At 41.6% G+C, this 18,616-nt stretch overlaps 1 protein-coding gene across 1 annotated transcript; it reads right to left on the bottom strand.

Annotated features, from left to right (window-relative positions):
* Window positions 1-1,483: 1,483 nt before the first annotated feature.
* STMP1 (short transmembrane mitochondrial protein 1) lies at window positions 1,484-16,932 on the bottom strand. Its single transcript, XM_002927616.4, has 3 exons — window positions 16,791-16,932; window positions 4,844-4,897; window positions 1,484-3,867 (listed from the first exon to the last, which is right to left on the bottom strand). Exons 1-3 carry the CDS (start codon window positions 16,803-16,805, stop codon window positions 3,793-3,795), a joined length of 144 nt encoding a protein of 47 aa, XP_002927662.1. The 5' UTR covers window positions 16,806-16,932; the 3' UTR covers window positions 1,484-3,792.
* Window positions 16,933-18,616: the final 1,684 nt, after the last annotated feature.

The following is an 18,616-nucleotide window of genomic DNA, read 5'->3' as shown; positions in this document are numbered from 1 at the left end:
GCCTTCCACAAAGCCCTAACAGTCACTAGGGAAAAAAGAACTCATTCATGACTAAGGAATGGAAATGCTATGTGCAAAGTCCCAGATGGGAAGTTTCAGAAAAGCCTCATTTGCTCCAGTACAGTCTGTGGTGTTCCTTCCGGGGGAAGAACAGAAGTACTAAAAAGGCAAGAGACCTCAGCAGAAAAACAAACACCAGTGGAGTATCTAGGGAGTGAAGTGCTTAGTGGAAATGAAAACGATATGTGTACATGTGCTCTATGAACCTGTGCACACAGACAACTAGAAAAACCACACAGTGTAACTTTCTCTACAGTCCTACAAATGAAAATTGAGTAAATGGGTTAGAAAAAATGAAACTGTTCCCTAAATCAGGAGGTTACTGCTTAACTGCATAAAACACCAAATCAAAAGAAATGTCTAGAGGCATCAAGTGGTAACTTCAAGTCCTAAAAGACAGCCTCTCTTGATGATTTTAAATAGTTTGGGTTTTTCTCCCTTTGTTTGGGAGGATGATGGTTTGAGGATAAACTTCTCAAGCTCATTGTGTTTATGAAGTTCCCGGCACCAATCCTAAAGTCTTATTTTGTCCATATCGGTGACCTTCCTTTTATGATCACATATGGCCAAAAGTTTTCTTAAATCACATCAACAGGAATTTTCAAACAATTTTAAAAGGAGAAGAATATGTCTTGAGGTGATTCTTCCCATCCCTCTGATGGTTTGCGAGGCAAAAGTCCCTACAAAACACCCGGAGAACACAACTCTTAATGCCACAAACACAATCGTTGCCACCCTCACCCACGTGACAAAGTTTCAACTACACCTGAAAATCTGTGATGGTTCTGAGCTCCTCCTCTATCTCAGTGAGGATAATCTCACCTGAGAACTCAGCCCCTTTCCGCTGCTGCAAGAACCTAAAACTAGAAGAGGGCACCTGAAGAGCCACCACAAAGGCAGCCTGTATTCACTGTGTTGCAGTTCGCGTGAAGGTGAACGCAAGAACGGAGCTGCTGGATGCCTCCCACTGGTAGAAATGAGCCTGTTAGCGAGGGGAAGAGTCAGTCACCCCTGAGGAAGCCCTACATCCAAATGAGAGTAGATGTAATACAGAGATACCTAATCTCCTAATACCTAAGTTACCTGCATCCCTCAAAAAGCCACCCTGGAAACGACACACACGAGCAATCATGCTACCGTAACTGTGACAAGGAATCCCTCTTTGCAAGCACCTTTCTAAACTTGTAGCATTTTGAATACCCTCAAAGGTGGTAAACCTTTATCCTTCAAGGCTGTGGTTCATTCTGCTAACAATTCAGTCACTCGGGATCAAATCTTGTGAGCCAGGAGGTATGATCAAGGTAGATACTCTAGATTTTCATCAACAACGAAGAGTGACCACAGAATGACAAATTTTGCATGGTTCATAAACTGGTTCCAAAAGTGACTGCAGAAAATAAAGTATTCTGACCAAAGCAGCAGGTTCGGACCAACATCTATTATTTATTGGGCAATTTGCAAAGCACTGTGCGACACATCACATACATTATCTCAACTGCTTCTCGTGTGAGCCACATGAGGTAGTATTAAGTCCACATCTTAGAGAATACAAGTGTCAGAAAAATAAGCCCCTTGCCCGTGATCTCACTTCTAGGGTGAAGCCAAACCATAACAGGCTGCTCATCTGTATCACACACTAGGACATGCTGCCAGAGATAAAACCCACTCACGTATGAGAGAGGCCTGTTTCCAAAGAGAAGCAGAACCCCTTTTAGAATCACATAGTACCAATGTCATCACTGTCTGAAAAAAAGGTCTCTCTAAATTACTCTTCCAGTTTACTGATTCTGCTAAAATGTCTTCAGAAATGGCATTATCGGTGAGCTGTCCAAGTCCCTAAAACAAAACACACAATCAAATGGGACTTTATGTACAGTTAGTGCAAATTACACTTTCAGGGTTTAGCTTATAGCTATACTCCGCACAGATACGTATAATAACTTTAGATTCAAGGTTATCACTGTAACAGCAAAAGACAGGAAACCTAATGTTCATCAGTAACAGCTTAAATAAGTTATGGTATAGCCATTCAACAGAATCTCATGTAGCCAAAAAAGGGAAAGAGGTCTTGTTTCTTACATAATGATATGGAATGATCTCCATTAAGGGGGAAAAAAAAAGGGGTGAACTCAGTACAGTTTATGATTTGTGTAAAAACTCCCATATACACATGTATTTGTTTCGGCAGAGAATCCTTCTCAAAGTATACAGGAGACTGTTGATAGTGCCTGCCTCCAGGAAGAGGAACTAGGAGCTGAAAGACTGGAGTATGAGAGGCCCTCTGTTCTGAATCACTTTTGTATCCTGACCCAGGGGAAAAGTGATGTATACAAACATTTTATTTGATTTTAAAAAAAAATGGACTAATTATACATTTGACAAATTACAATGGTGATTTCTTTTTCTTTCTTTCTTTCTCTTTCCCCCTCCCTCCCTTTTTTTTTTTTTTTTTAAGCAATAGAAGTTTACTGAATGCACTGCAAGGGAGCAACAGGCAGGACAGCAAAGGAGAGTGCCAAGAGGTGGTGGTGAGGGGCTATAGTTATAGGGCAAAGTAAAGGACTATGGAATTCTCCCTTTTTTTGGCAATCTTAGGGACTGTGACTGGTTTTAAGTAGCCCATTGGTCAGTTAGGGTCTATGGCTTAATGAGCCTGTTTGCATCAGCTCGGTGGTCACTGTGGGCCCTTTTGCCTTGCTCGGGTTTCTACTGCTCAAGCCTGTTGCCTAAAAGTGGCCTCTATGTTCCACCCTGACAGATCGACAATGACAAATCTTTGGCAAGTTGGTGGAGGTCTCATCTTCAGCAGCATCTTCCTGCTGAATGAGGGACTTAGAGATGTCCCTACTTATGGGTCAACACACAATGGTGATTTCTGATTGCAGGAAAAAAAAAAAAAACCCTCAAAGTTTCTTAGGAGAATCGCTATAAAGGTAAAATGTAAATACATTTTTAATGTGAAGAGGCATAAAATTTCCTTTACAACTTGTCATTTATCCACCATGTAACGTCAAATGCACCTGTGATCCCCTAAGATAATAAGCAGGATTCTTTTGAGGGAAAAGAGCCAAATCAAAGACATGATTAAGGAAAAACATGCATATTAGACTATGAATTCTATGGAGGACAAAGACCATTATTTTACATATTTTTAAACTCCCTAGTTCCTGACAGGGTTCTCAGAATATAGTTTCTCAGTTAATGAGTAGTAAATTGATTTACTGATTAAATTAGCAATTATGGAGCTGACTGAAAACAGTACAAAGTGGATAATGCAGGAGTAACTGGCTTCTGGGCTTTAATTTTAATGACTTTAAAACAATATAATTTAATACCAAATGTTTAAACACCCATTATAACTGCTAAACTGTGAAATCAGCATTACTTATGTCTGATTGGCTATACAAAACTCATCAATTTTTCTTTAGAAAAGAGTAGAAATTCCAAAGAATAAAGGAGAGACTACTAATTAGAGGTCACGTTTACTAATCTAGCACCATAATCCCAGTCTTAGGCCGTCTCAAGTGGCTCGAAGGAGGAAGGGACGAGGTGAGGAAGTTGGACAAGGGTGATTCTTAACTTGTGGCCCCATCTGTGCTCTCAGGCAATGAAGTATCTAACAAGAAAATTGTTGAGGCTGGGATTTAAAACAAAAGCTTTTGGTTCAGATGGTAAGGAGGCCCTCAAGAACGGCAGAACCGGTATATCCAGAAGGCAGTGCTGGAGTCCGCCTCACGAACTAGGGGGTTTCTTCTTGGCGTCCAAGTCCTTTTTAATTTCTTCTAGTTTTTTAGCCAGGTTTGGTATCTTTAAAGAGAAAAAAGATTATTATAATTTTGCATCTACCTAATCGATAGTCTTTTACTTCTCTTCCTCCAACAATAAAGGGTCGTTGCACAAGTCTTTATCTTCCTCTGAAAGTGACCTGCTAAACAGAATTTCTTAGCCTCCTAACTGCATAAGAAGGATCTCAGAAGTTGGAAATTAAGGTCTGCTCCCTCCCTGGAAGCCAGATTCTGACTTCTACTTTTATATACCCACTTAGCACCTCAATACAGTGCTAAGTTGTATATATAAACAATAAAGGTAATATAAATTAATAAAGCTCCTTCCTAGAAAACTATATAACTCAAGTGAAGGTTGATAAAGAATTTCTTTTGTCACATTAAAAGCTTCATCACAAACATTTCAAAAATTATCATCATATTTCCCTTCTTTCCCTTTTCCTGTCACTTCTTTCCTTTCCCTCTCTTTACAACAACCCTTCCAGAATCCCCATTCATGGGCAGTTTTGTCACCTGTTTTTCAACTTCCCATCTATAAAATGAGGCTAATATGACCCCCACTTCACAAAACTCTGACCTCCTTAACTGAGCTGCATTATAAAGATTCATCGCTAAAATTCTCAGTCATTACTACCAGGTTGCGGGGCCTAAAAGGATTATCCAATGAGTCTTTAAATTCCCACTTATCACATAATTTTCCATAGAACTGTAAGAAGACTCTAACTTAGTAATTAATTACTCTGGGCTAACACACACAGCTCAGGATCACAACACCATCTTAAATTGATGGGATTTTGCCCTGTTGTGGTGATATGGAGGACAGATGCTTCTGTGAGGTATATTTTTCAAACAACGGAAAATCCTTCTATAAAATTCAGAACGTTTCCCTCAGATCTATGGACTTCATTTATGCTGGAAGGCATACCTGACTTTAACAAAGACAAGTCACTACAAATTTGTGACATGGAATCAGGGAGGACATGGATATGGTCACTTACGTCATAGTTCTGAGCCAGATACATTCCAACCACGTTGCCAAAAGTAAATCCAAGCTGAAAGAATAGAACAGGAAGAGTTACACTGGATACCAAGTTCTGTGCCGTCCGATACTAAATTAAACTATGTGGACAACAGCCTAAGGAGCTCAGGACAGTTCAAGACCCCAGTGTTCAGTCTAGGGCTAGGCAGTATGAGATTCAGTTTTCTTCTGTAAAATAAACATAGAAATACTCTTCCAAAAGGTTAAAGAACATACAAAAGTGAGAATAAATGGCAGCACTAAACAAATCTACTCTAGATTCTCCCTTCCCCTCACAACCTCCATAAATATTTAACTGTCAGTTCTAGCAACCCAAGCCCAAGTGATGATTTTGTTGTTAAAAGTAATTTGTTTTTTTGTCTTTCTTTCTTTTTTGGTTATAAGTATTGTTACTTCTTGCTACATCAAGTAAAAAACATCCAATTAAAAAAAGTACTCAGTTAAACTGTATCATCTTAGACAATGAAGAGATCTTCACAGTTCAATTTGTTCATACTTGAGGCCTAGGGTAATGAAGCGACTTTTTCAGGGTCATTCACAACAAAAGAACACAGAACCTAAATTAGATACACACTCAAAAACGAGAATGTATCATGCCAGAAAAGCACGGGAAACTCTGACATGCAACTGAGACAGCACATGCCTTAGCACTCTGCCAGGGGTGGAACCTAATGGGCAGAACACTTAAGACCTGTGGGAGACAAAGATTCCCTAACCAGCTCTTACTCAGGGAGGAGAGACAGGCATTATTTTTAGAGACCTATAAATGCTTATTCCATTGGGTGACTGTTTTCCTGAACAAAAACTGTTTCATGAAAATTTAAGGCACTCCATTCACCACAAAAGAACCAAAGCTCATTAAACTTTGAGTTCTAATGATGATCCGTAATTCCCTGGGGTTTTTTCCTCCAATAATTAGGAATCTCCAATGGGACGCCTAATTTCTAATTTCATAAATTCAAACTGGCCTCTTTTTTTAAAAATCATTTTCTCTAATCAGCACTGCTTCTATTCAATACAGCAGAACTTAACAGAAAAAGCGTGGCACTTAACACCATCAGCTCTACATGGTGTGGTCGAACCTTCTCTTCAGAACAGAGATACATACGGGGAAACAAAATACAGCCTTCCTGAGCTTTAAACACCAAAAGCACAATTTAAATTGGTTGTTAGTTAATTAAGGAGCATAAAAGAGGCTATCCAGTCTCTAATCAGAGTCCATTTTCTAATCATTTGATTAATTAGGCACATTCTGTGAAATTATAGTTTTACCAAGGTGGCACCAATAAGCAAAATGAATTTTTTCACTCCTGTGTGTTGAAACGAGGTAGACAGAAGTTTTCCAAATCCAGAAAGAGTATTAAATTTACCTCAACTGAGAATTTAAGCTCTAACACTAAGCAGAGAAAACATTAAGGGTGAAAATTTTCAAGAAAAATAGAGCTCTGGTTCTACTATCTAGCTGTGTAGCTGTAGATGATTTTGAGTTTCCTCAAATTATAAATATTATACTAACAATGTTCCTTCCAGCTCCAACATTCTAGGATTCCTGGTTCTCATCACGTGTGTCTCAACATAAATATGGCATATCTAATGTGGATTCATTTGGCAATTGCACCAGCACCTGAAAAAATTAGTAGTTATTTTAAAACACAAAACGGGCGCCTGGGTGGCATGGCAGTTAAGCGTCTGCCTTCGGCTCAGGGTGTGATCCCGGCGTTATGAGATCGAGCCCCACATCAGGCTCCTCCGCTATGAGCCTGCTTCTTCCTCTCCCACTCCCCCTGCTTGTGTTCCCTCTCTCGCTGGCTGTCTCTATCTCTGTTGAATAAATAAATAAAATCTTTAAAAAAAAAAAAACACAAAACAAAAACTATGGGCCTCTAGACAAGTGCTATCCAATTCTAGTTTCAAAACACTGCCAGGTCTACCACTGGGATATTGTAAAATCAAATACACAACATAAGAGAAACATCACATATAAGTGAAATGTTGAGGAAAAAGCATGAAGCCAGAAAAGCATTTATGTTATTCATGGGATGCTCACTAGGCAAGTTTACACAAAGAAAATATTTTAATCTAATAAAAAAATATATAAATATAAAATATAAATCTGAGGAATGGTGACTCATTAGTCTGACAAGTTAGATTGGAGCCAGATTATAAAAGGCCTTGAATGAGTCTGCAACCCCTCTGCAGTCCAAGATTGCTTAACTTCTTCCAGGCCCAGACCTGGACGCCGCGTCAAGGCGTCCATCCAGATGGCCGTATGCCACCTCCACGGTGCCCCCTTCACATCACTGATTCCCCCACAGTATCCCCTGCAGAGAAGGTAGTTCAGAAAAAAGAAAAATGGTTGCTTCCCAAGCTCAACACTAAATAAATTACTATCACATGTCTTCTGCAATCATTTTGAGACTTGAGGAATATATGGCTGCTTATCATGTGCACACTGGGGACAGTAAATGGTAAAACACCAGAAATGTGGGGACAGAGGAGTGACATGAGCAAAGTGGTTAAAGAACAAATAGGTGGGAGGAAGAGGCTTCAGCTAAGAGTCACAGGAGGCAAGTCTAGACTGGCCCAGGGCCGCGTACAGAATTTTCCAGGTCTACAATTACACCATACACTTAGAATCGGTGCAGCTCCTCAATCCATTACCCACAACTCTGAAACCCAAAACTCTATTCAAACTGTTTCACTGTAACTCAACTGGCAGCAAAATCACACCTGACCTGAACGGATATGATACTCTTTATACTCCATCACATTTCAATGTGAATACTCACTTTTTGCTACAGAAAAAGCAATCTTTAATCATAGGATCCTGCCCTACATCACCCTGGAGAATATGTATAACAGTAAATATTTTAATGTATGTCATTAAAGAGTGCTATCCCAGAGTGCTATTGGGTTAAATAACAAGGTATATGCAGCGTAAACCTTTCTAAAATCTTAAACAACAACAAAAAAAATCTCTCTGGGCGCCTGGGTGGCTCAGTTAGTTAAGCATCTGCCTTCAGTTCGGGTCATGATCCCAGGGTCCTGGGATGGAGCCCTGTGTTGGGCTCCCTGCTCAGTGGAGAGCCTGCTTCTCCCTCTCCCTCTGCTTGCCACTCTGCCTACTTATGCTCTCTCTCTGTCAAATAAATAGTTAAAAATAATAATAATAATAAAATAAATAAATAATCTCTCAAATACATGTGGCCCCCAAAGGTTCTGATTAAAAGACTGAAGACCCTTATATACTAAAAATAAATTCATATTCAGCCCTGTAAAGCGATTCTAAAATGATCCCTACACATTTTAAGAGTTTATACATGATGTATAGGAAGAAAAGCTACATATAAATAAAACAGTTATATAACAATTGAAGGCAGCAACCAGTACAGGACCCTGAATGCAACAGATGCAGGAAAAACCAGAAATGTGTCATGCATTAAGTGGCCACATGAACGACACAGAAGTGATTCTTCTAAGAAACCATATCTGAAATAGATCAATGTACCTCAACTTTTTATTAAAGCCTCTAAAGATGCTGAGAAAGTGTTAAAATTTAAACTGAGAAGGGAACTGAATGTGGAGAATCAAGGCATGAGGTATGAATGAGGAAGTGATGACTTGACTAAAAGAAATAGGACAGATCAGAAGAGGATTTGAATTTAGAAATGCAGAGAAATAAGTATGGAGCCCTGGGCACGGCTGGCTCAGGAACCTCACAAAGCAGGCAAGGAGTTTAGTTCACATGTAACCTTCATAGGGAGCCAATGGCTATTTTTTAGCAGCAAGAACATGATGAAAGCACTGCTTTGGAAGTATTCACCTAGTAGCTCTACTCAAAAAAAGAGCCGAATAATGAATAAGTATAGTCAGGGAAGGCCCAGATTAGTGTGGTAGCATAGGGGACAGCAAGCAAACATGACTGAATTGCTTTATTCTTAAAAGTCAATGATGATCCTCAAAACAGGCTCTTAACTATAGAGAACTAATGGCTACCTGAGAGGAGGTGGGTGGGAGAATGGGTGAGATAGTTGAGCACTGGTAATGTACAGAATTGTTGAATCACTATATTGTACACCTGCAACTAATATAACACTATATTAACTACACTGGAATTTTAAAAAATAAACAAAAATTTTTAAAAATAACAATAAAAATCAATGATGACCAATGAAATAGAATGGAGAGTCCAGGAACCAACCTCTACATTTATGGTCAAGTGATTTTTTTTTTTAAAGATTTATTTTTAGAGAGAGAGGGCGGGGGTAGATGGGGGAAGGGCAAAGGGAGAGACAATCCCAAGCAGACTCCCCACCAAGCTCAGAGCTTGACATAGGGCTCGATCTCATCACTCAGAGATCATGACCTGAGCCTAAACCAAGAGTGGGTCAACAGACCAACTGAGCCACCCAGGTGCCCTGGTCAAGTGATTTTTAACAAGGGTGCTAATACATTCAATGGAAAAAGAATAGTCTTTTCAAGAAATGATGCTAGGACAACTGGATATCCACATGCCAAAGAGTGAATATGGACCCCTATCTCACATCATAAACAAAAACTAACTTAAAATGGATCAAGACCTAAATGTAAAAGCTAGAACTAGAGAACTCTTGTAAGAACACAAAGTAGTAAATCTTATGACTTTGCATTAGGCAACGGTTTCTTAAATATGACATCAAAAGCACAAGTGACCAAAAAAAAAAAGGAAAGATAAATTGGACTTCATCAAAATTAAAAATGTTTGTGCTTCAAAGAATACCATCAAGAAAATGAAAAAGCAACCCAATGGAATGGAATATTTGCAAATCACATATTGATGAAGGACTTGCATCCAAAATATAAGAATCCTTATGACTTAATAAAAAGACAACCCAATTTAAAAATGAGCAAAGGATTTTTCTTTTTTTAAAAGATTTTATTTATTTATTTGAGAGAGAGTGAGAGCCAGAGAGATCACAGAGGGGGAGAGGGAGAAGCGACTCCTCACTAAGCAGAAAGCCCCACACAGGGCTCGATCCCAGGACCCTGAGATCAGGACCCCTGCCGAAGACAGACAACACTCAACCAACTGAGCCACCCAGGCGCTCCTGAGCAAGGGATTTGATAGACATTTCTCCAAATAAGATATACATGGTCCATGAGCACATGAAAAGATGCTCAACATCACTAGTCATTGAGGAAATGCAAATCAAAACCACAATGAGGTGCCACATCACACCCACTAGGGATGACTTCAGTCACAAAGATAAACTAGTGTTGAAAAGGACATGGAGAAAGTGGAACCTTCATCCATTACTGATGGGACTATAAAATCGTACAGCCACTCTGGAAAACGGTCTGGCAAGTCCTCAAAGTTGAGCAGAGTTTCCCTATGATGCAGCAGTTTTACTTTAGGGTATATACTCAAGAGAACTGAAACACACATCCACACAAAAACTTGTACACACATGTTCACAGCAAGATTATCCAAAAGAGCCAAAAGGTGCAAACAATCCAAATGCCTATAAACTGGTGAATGGATTAACAAAATGTGGTATATTATTCAGCCATAAAAGTACTGAGCCGTGCTAAACATGGATGAACCCCGATAACATTGCTCTGAGTGAAAAGCAGTAGGAAGAGACCACGTATTACATGACTCCACTTAAAGGAAATGTCCAGCATAGGTAAATCCATAAAAACACAAAATAAATTAGTGGTTGTCCAGGACTGGGCAAGAGGAGAATGAGATATAAATGCTAATGGATACGGGGTTTCTTCTGGGGACAATGGAATATTGGATATAAAATTATAGTGGTGATGGTTGCACAACTCTGTGAACATACAAAAAACCGTCGAATTCTATTCACTGTAAATGGGTGAACTGCATGATGTAAATTATATCTTAAAAATATTTTAGGGCACCTGGGTGGCTCGTCGATTAAGTGTCTGCCTTCTGCTTGGGTCGTGATCCTGGGGTCCTGGGATCAAGTCCCACATTGGGCTCCCTGCTCCATGAGGAGCCTGCTTCTCCCTCTGCCTCTTTGTCTCTTATGAATAATTAAATAAAATCTTTTTTAAAATATTTTAAAAAATCATTAAGATTTCATAAAATATCAGCTATATGGGATAAAACTGGAAATCAAAGACAACTTCAAGGTTTCCAGATTGGACAAATGTTTAAAAAGAATGGAAACGTTAGGGTGAAAAAAAAAAATGAGGACTGAGAAACAGTTGGTTTTGTGTATGAACACCACAGAAAATCAACTCTTTTTAATGTAAGTACTCAAGAGCAGGTTAATCACAACACTGTATCAACATAAAGAAGCACTAAGTCTTAAAAATAAGAAAGTCAACTCCATAGCAATCTGATTCTTCTCATCATTTGCTGCTCAACCCCTCTCCAATCAAAAAGTTCCATCTGTCAATTAGCAAATAAAGCTACAATTTTTACCCAGGGATGGCTCCTGGCAATAACCCCCGACTGACTAACAATTCTGAAATAGGACTCATCAAATTACATTTTCAAAGAGTACACACCCAAACCCAAGTTATGACACAGAATCTGAACCATCTCATATTTACTGACAAGGGCTTAAGAAATCTAAAAATAATCTCATTAAAAATAATACAAATACTCTCATTTAGCAAATATAGCTACAACTAGCATTCAAAAGGATACCTAAAAATGTTTTATGGTTTCAAGTGAGAAGAGTTACACACTGCAAGAAAACTAGAAATACATATTATCTAACATTAACAAAAAGATAAATTGATAATTTTATTTCTCCATTTAAGTCTAAAGACCTACAGAAGCTGTTTGAAGACTGCTCCATTCCAAGGAAGCAAGAAAAAAATTCACCTTTAGTCTTTAAACAGTTAAGACTTGTTGTGGAGATATCATCAACTGTGTTTAATATCTGTTTTGAATAATAATAAAACCCACATTCTAAACATTAAAACAAAAATCTGGTGAGGATATAACCTATATCTCTTCTACTACCACCACAGAGATGTGCATTTTTAAAATGTAAGCTAGGTTTTACATTCTATAATTTTCCTTAGTCAATGGAAGGGGGCAGGCTGTTAATACTTCAATTGAGCCAGTAAATTAAGTAGGGACATTCATGAAAAAGATAGCTGCAACACTTGGGAAAGAGGTCCATCAGGTAAAATCGGTCTGCCTGTTCTCAGAGAAGCTGATTCCAATATTCAAGTATCTTACGACTATCTGAGAGTAGTAATCAGGCAAAGGAGGGATATCTAATTAAATAAATAAATCACATAGTATTGACCAAGTGCCATGTGCTTAGGAAGTCTAAGCATAAGCTTATGTTGCTTCTTTCCCTGGAATTTATGATCTATTCTAGAAAGACAAGATTAAAGTAAGTGAAGGTGCAGTGAACAAAACACAGTGCATCACCAAATGATGGTCTGAATGGGCCACATATTTCAAGTGCTTCACGTTAGAAATCTAACGTAATCTGTATGAACATATTATAGGAGAAAAATCACTTGACCATCAGATGGGGAAATAGCATGATAAAATTCAATAACCAATCACAACAAAAACTCTTAAAGCAGAAACAGAAGACAATTTCCTTAAACTGTTAGGAAATATCAGAAACACAAACATCATACTAAAATCTGAGAAGCATTTCCACTAAAAGCAGAAGAAAAAACTAGGATATCCACTCTCCTATTGGAAGTCCTAACTTGAGACAGAGACAAAAATTGGAAAAGAGCACGAAACTCATCTTTGCCTTAACTGGAGATATGATTGCCTTTGCAGTATTGCATTCATTGATTTACTTCCTTTAAAAAAATTTTTTTTTAAGTTTTTTATTTATTTAATCTCTATACTCCATGTGGAACTCAAACTCATGACCCCAAGATCAAGAGCCACACACTCCTGACTGAGCCAGCCGGGCACCCCACTTTTTTTTAATTAAAAAAAATTTTTAAAGATTTTATTTATTTGACAGAGAGAGAGACAGCCAGCGAGAGGGAACACAAGCAGGGGGAGTGGGAGAGGAAGAAGCAGGCTCCCAGCGGAGCAGGGAGCTCAATGTGGGGCTTGATCCCAGGACCCTGGGATCACGCCCTGAGCTGAAGGCAGACGCTTAATGACTGAGCCACCCAGGCGCCCCTAAAAAAATTTTTTTTAAGTAAACTCTATACGCAAACTTCTCTTTAACACCAAGAACTAGTAAGGGAGACACTGGAAAATGATACAGATCATCTGAGGAAGTAGAGAGCCTATTTTAATGGGAGGTGATGAAACATAAACCAGACACCCCCTTAGTAGCAGAAACTGAGGGGTCAGCATCTTAGCTGAACTGCAGAACCTAAAACAACTCTTCCGACTCAAAACCCACATTCCTACACCAGCTACCCTCCCGTAGCTAGGGCAACGGTGGAGTAAAAGACACCTCTCTAGTGGGACCATAAAGATGGGACTTTCATAAGGTAATGAAGACCCAATGGCTTAAAACAAGAGCGAACGCTTACTGAGTGCCGTGTGCAAAGCAGCGTTCTCTATTTCATGAATTAACTTCACAGCCTTATAAGCAGCCTTTTAAGCAGAAAGTATTATTGCCCAGTTTCTGCTGGGGAAACTGAGGCACACAGTTCAGTAACTTGCCCAAGAGTACACAGGGAAATATATGTGCTAGGCATAGCAGGTAATGATATGTAGAAGGAAGGAGAGAAGTAAATCAAGGATTATGTCAGTATTTCAAATTTGAGAAAGCCAGGGCTGGAGAACAGAGAAAGAAGTTAAGTGTGAGGCGTGAGGCGTGCGTTGCAGGGTGGGGAACAGAAGAGGTAATGGGTCCAGATGTGTTGGATCTGAGATAGAGGGGATGACAAGAGATGTTCAGCGGACAGGAGAGGAGAGCAAACTGGAACTCAGAGAAAGGGACGCAAGGTAGTTTTGGAAGCAGCTAAGAGGAGAAGGTGACAGCATGACAAGGAACACACTCCCTGAGGGTGGGTTTGAAGAGAGGAGCAGAAAGTCAAGGACTGAGCCTGGAGAAACTCGTAGTAACCAAAAAAAGGGAAAAGCAGCCAGCACAAACAGGCGAGATTAGATAGGGTCCCTTCCCAGCTGCTGCACCAAGATACTGATCCCCTCAGCCCTTGGAGGGGCCAACACCCGAGCCAGTCACCTTCACGGGTTCTTCTGTAAATTAAATCCATGTGTGTTATAATGTTAAAGAATGCCAGAAAACACTGAGACGAACGATCCAAAAGCCAAGGGAGGAGGGATTAAGGAGGTCGTGATTAAGAGTACCAAGGGCTGCCACTTCAGAGGGTAACAGGAGCGAAAGCTGGTGCCGGTAACAGCATGACAGGCAGTGCCCACCGAGCTCCCAGCGATGCCCGTCCTGTCAGGCTTCCCCTCAAAAGCCTCCGAAGTTTCCTTACAACACCTGTAGCTAAACCTTAAGGAAGCTACTGCAGTAAAAGCAAAGGGCAGCAGGACCAAGGCAACACGTTTCTGAGACCAGGATGATGGGTGAATCATTTTAATCCACGGAGGAATGAACGATGAAAGGAATATATAAGCAACCCAGGTGCAGTGGTTTTCGAATAGTGTTCCAGAAAGTGACAAGTGTAGGGAGCATCCTGGAGGGTTCCAAAACGTGGGATGACTGTGGTTTAAGTTGTAATAATTTGGCACTTTCAAAATTTGTCCCATCGCCTACCTGAGGGCAAATGAATCCCCATTTTTTATAAAAAAGATTTTATTCATTTATTTGAGAGAGAGAGGGAGTGAGAGAGAGCATGAGTGGGGGTAGGGGAGAGGAAGAAGGAGTCTGATGTGGGGCTTGATCCCAGGACCCCAGGATCACGACCTGACCTGAAGGCAGACACTTAACTGACTGAGCCACCCAGGTGCCCCTGAATCCCCAATTTTGAGAAGAAACTGTATTAGAGTTCAGCTAGTATCTTGTAAAAGAGAAACTGAATAATAGCTGAGTCCTTACTAAGTGTCACCATTCTCTAAAGTACCTTCATGTACTAACTCATTTTTAATCCTAACAACAAAATCATGAGGTAGGTTCCCATTTTCTTTTGTGGAAACCGAAGCACAGAGAATTTAGAGAGCCTACCCAAGTTCCCACAGTTTGCAAATGATGGAGCTGGGGTTGGAATCCAGGCATCTAACCTCTTAAGCACTAGGACAAGATGGCTGGTCACAGGTTAAAAGCTCAAGGACAACTCAGGAATCACCTGCTTCAACTCATTTTATAAAGCAAATGGCTAAAAACAAGAGAGAGACTTGCCCAAGTGCACAGAGTTAATCATTTGAAAGAGGTGGAATCAAGGTGAGAAGTCATACTACCCGCTTCTTTCAACAGATGCAGTGAGGAGATTGGAGAACAAGAGGGCAAGAGAGCATCCCTGTTCCAGAGACTTCTGAGCTAGGAATTTAATGAATGGCTGCATTATTTCTCCTTAAATGCTGAGAATTCTGAATTCTCAAATCAGGTACGTGCATATTTACACACAGAAAAAGTTTATTCCAAAGCCAAATAAATTCACTCTGCAAAAGCACTCAGAAGTAATCAGGGGTGCCTGGGTGACTCAGTACTTAAGCGTCTGCCTTCGGCTCAGGTCATGATTCCAGGGTCCTGGGATCCAACCCCGCGCATTGGGCTCCCTGCTCACTGGGGAGTCTGCTTCTCCCTCCGCTGCTCCCCCTGGTTGTGCTTTCTCTCCCTCTCCATCAAATAAATAAAATCTTTAAAAAAATTTATTAAAAAAATAATAATCAATGGTCTCCCAGTCTGTCAATGCACTACAGCTGTACCAGGCTCAATGCTATCATCTTATACTTTGGGGCTGATATTATTTTTAACCTGAATGTTTCCTACAACTAAAAGACAGTAATGATTTCTCTTGACTCCTTAACTAACACCTAGTTAGGACACTGGAGAAACTTCCAGAGGCAAAGGAACAGCCCTGTCTTAGGCAATTTATGTCAAGGATACCTCTTTCCTCTTAAGGATTTTAAAAATCAATTACCACCTCAAAAAAGACACAAGGGGCACTAAAAAATTCTCTTTGATAAAGAATATAACATTCGGGAAATCATCTCATCCCCAGAGCACTCCATCTGGCCACCTGGAAAGTAACTGGAACGTTCACCTGCCTCTTTATCAGAATGAGAGGGAGGAAGCATCAAGTTCGGGAGGCACAAACACTTGGAAAGACTCTCGCTTGGAAATGTTTGGCGAGTCTTCCGGAAACCTTCACCAGGCAACCTTTGAAATACTCTCAGCTGTGCCAGAAAGCCAATTTTGAACCGAAATAAAGAGCCATGGGATAGAATTTATTTAATCACAGTAACAGTCATTTCCCCCCAAATGAGCCCTCTGGAGGAGTTCCGTGCACACCAGGGTCTGACTCATGCCAGCAACCAGCCATCCGCAAAGTCTGGAAGCTATAAAAGGCCCGACGAGGGCTCCCCGAAGCCTCGCACTCTGACCTTGTGCTTCTGCGCCTCGTGAGGCGTCTTACTAATTCAGAGTTTACTGCTGGCCCTCCTGCGTTCCCCGAAAACCCACCAGCAGGGCTCCAAGGCCCGGATGGGGCGGGGGCGGGAGGGCAGGCGAGGGGAGCCTTCCAAGTCATCAGGGGCCCCAACAGCTTTAACACAAGGCTCACACAAGGCCCGCCGGGACGGCACAGCAGCAGCTGTGAAAGTGCCCGCCGACACCTCCCGGTCTGAGGGACGCGTAAGTGCTGGCAAAGCGGCCGGGGGCCTACAGACACAACACCCGCAGCCCACCCCGACAGGCGACGAGCTGGCGCCGCGGGGACCCGGACGCACGCCCAGACCCCCCCGAAACCCGGACCCAGGCCGGCTGGCGGGGCCCCGGACCCAGCCCCGGCTCCTCCTGGGCAGCTCCACTCACCAGGAACTGGAGCATGGCGTCGGCGAGGAGGGCGCGAAGAGCGGCAGCAGCTCGGTGGGCCGGTCCGAGCCTGCCTCTCCCCGAGCGAGGGGCGGAACCCGCCGTGGGCTTCCGGGTCACGCCCGGCCCCGCCCGCGCCTCCCGCCTCGCCTCGCCTCACCCCGAGCCGCTCGCGGCGCCCTGGCGCCCCCTGGCGGAGAGCCCAGGAATTACCGCCTGGACTGGCCGAACAGGGAGAAGGCCTGAGCGGGGGAAGCCTCAAGTCCCCAGGCAGGCCTGGATGGACAGATTTGATCGTTCAGATTCCAGGGCTCCAGTGCCCAAATCCCGCTTCTGTAAACCTGGGTCGGGTCCCGGGATCTAGATTACTTACCAGCACCCCAACGTGCTTTGTAACCTACAATGAGCACTTTTGATAGAGTTTAGGTGCTTAAGTGGTTAAGCTGGAGGCCTTTGGAGTCTGGCACAGCCCCATCCAATTCATGACTGCCTTCACCTCCTGGCTTCTTAACCTCGCTCAAGTTCCCTTTCCTTCTCTGTAAATGGGGCTGATTGCAGCTCCCCGTTGAACTGTTGTGTGAATCAAACGAGACAATGTGAGATATCAATAAAGACTTGTCATGTGTCTGGCTTGACAATGAGGTCTAGAAGACTTCTCCTTATCCTGTCTCCACACGCAGCTACCCCAGCATACTACAGCCACCTCCTACTCCTGGTCTTCAAGCCTTCAACAACCTCCCTTATCACACACTTCCAAAGCAATACCACATTTTCTCTTTGCTCTCAGCCTTCTGAATTCACCCTCATCTGTTACATTAAGTAAAACTCTGGTTCCAGATCAGAACAACCAAATCATATTACCTTAAACCATATGGGAGAGTGATATGGACATACAGCGGACAATGATGGGGAACAGGAAAGGAATCCAGAATTAAGCAGCATTTTCTCTCCATTTCTCCTTTTCTCCATACATCTGCTTCATTGTTCTCTCATTTTGCCTTTTGTTTTTTTCTGCCTTCCAGAGTCTGACCATTGTAACTTACTGGAGTTTACTCATTAAATGATCCAACGATAGAAAAACTGGATCACTCTTTCCCTACCATTTTCAATACCTGGGGAAGGAATGCTGATTGGTCAAGTTAGTGTCAGGTGCTCTCTCATCAATTATGACCAGAGGAGCAGGATCTCTTTGAACTAAAGGGACTGCCAAGAGGGAGGAGATGCTAGTAGATGGCTGTAACACACTTCACTTTCCAGCGTGTCTAGATTAAAACAAGACTCAGTCAAATCTTGACCAGTGTTCCTCAAACTTTAATGTGCATTCATATCACCTGGAAATCTTGTCAAACTGCAGATTCTGATTCAGTACATCTGAGTTGAGGCCTGACATGCATTTCTACCCAGCTCCCAAGTGATGCTGCTACCAGTGGCCTCTGAAACATTTTGAGTTGCAAGACACCATACTGTGAACTACATAATGAGGATTTCATCCGTTCATGACTCCATCCTCATTGCCCAGCAAGTGCTTGGTGGAGCCTCTGAACACAGGGTTTATTGAAGTTCCTTGCATAAAACCTTACCCCCTTCTCACAGATAAATCCTGAAAGGAAGCCTTTTCCTCTAAGGTCTTTTCAAAGGTTCTTTCTCTTATACCCCCAAATAACCACAAGGACAGGGGAAGAAGGGCAGAATTCCTTTTGTTACTTTGAGATTATTACTTAAATGTCCTCTGATGGAAACACTTCCTTTAAAAGTAATGCCTTCCCTTTATCCCTTCACAATGCCTTCATCTACTGACTTCCCAGGTCGTCCCTTCATTTACCAAA

The sequence above is a fragment of the Ailuropoda melanoleuca genome, chromosome 1, assembly GCF_002007445.2.
Source record: "Ailuropoda melanoleuca isolate Jingjing chromosome 1, ASM200744v2, whole genome shotgun sequence".
NCBI classification, from domain to species: domain Eukaryota; kingdom Metazoa; phylum Chordata; class Mammalia; order Carnivora; family Ursidae; genus Ailuropoda; species Ailuropoda melanoleuca.
Note: the sequence above shows the minus strand (reverse complement) of the source record. Positions and strands in the feature narration are given on the sequence as shown.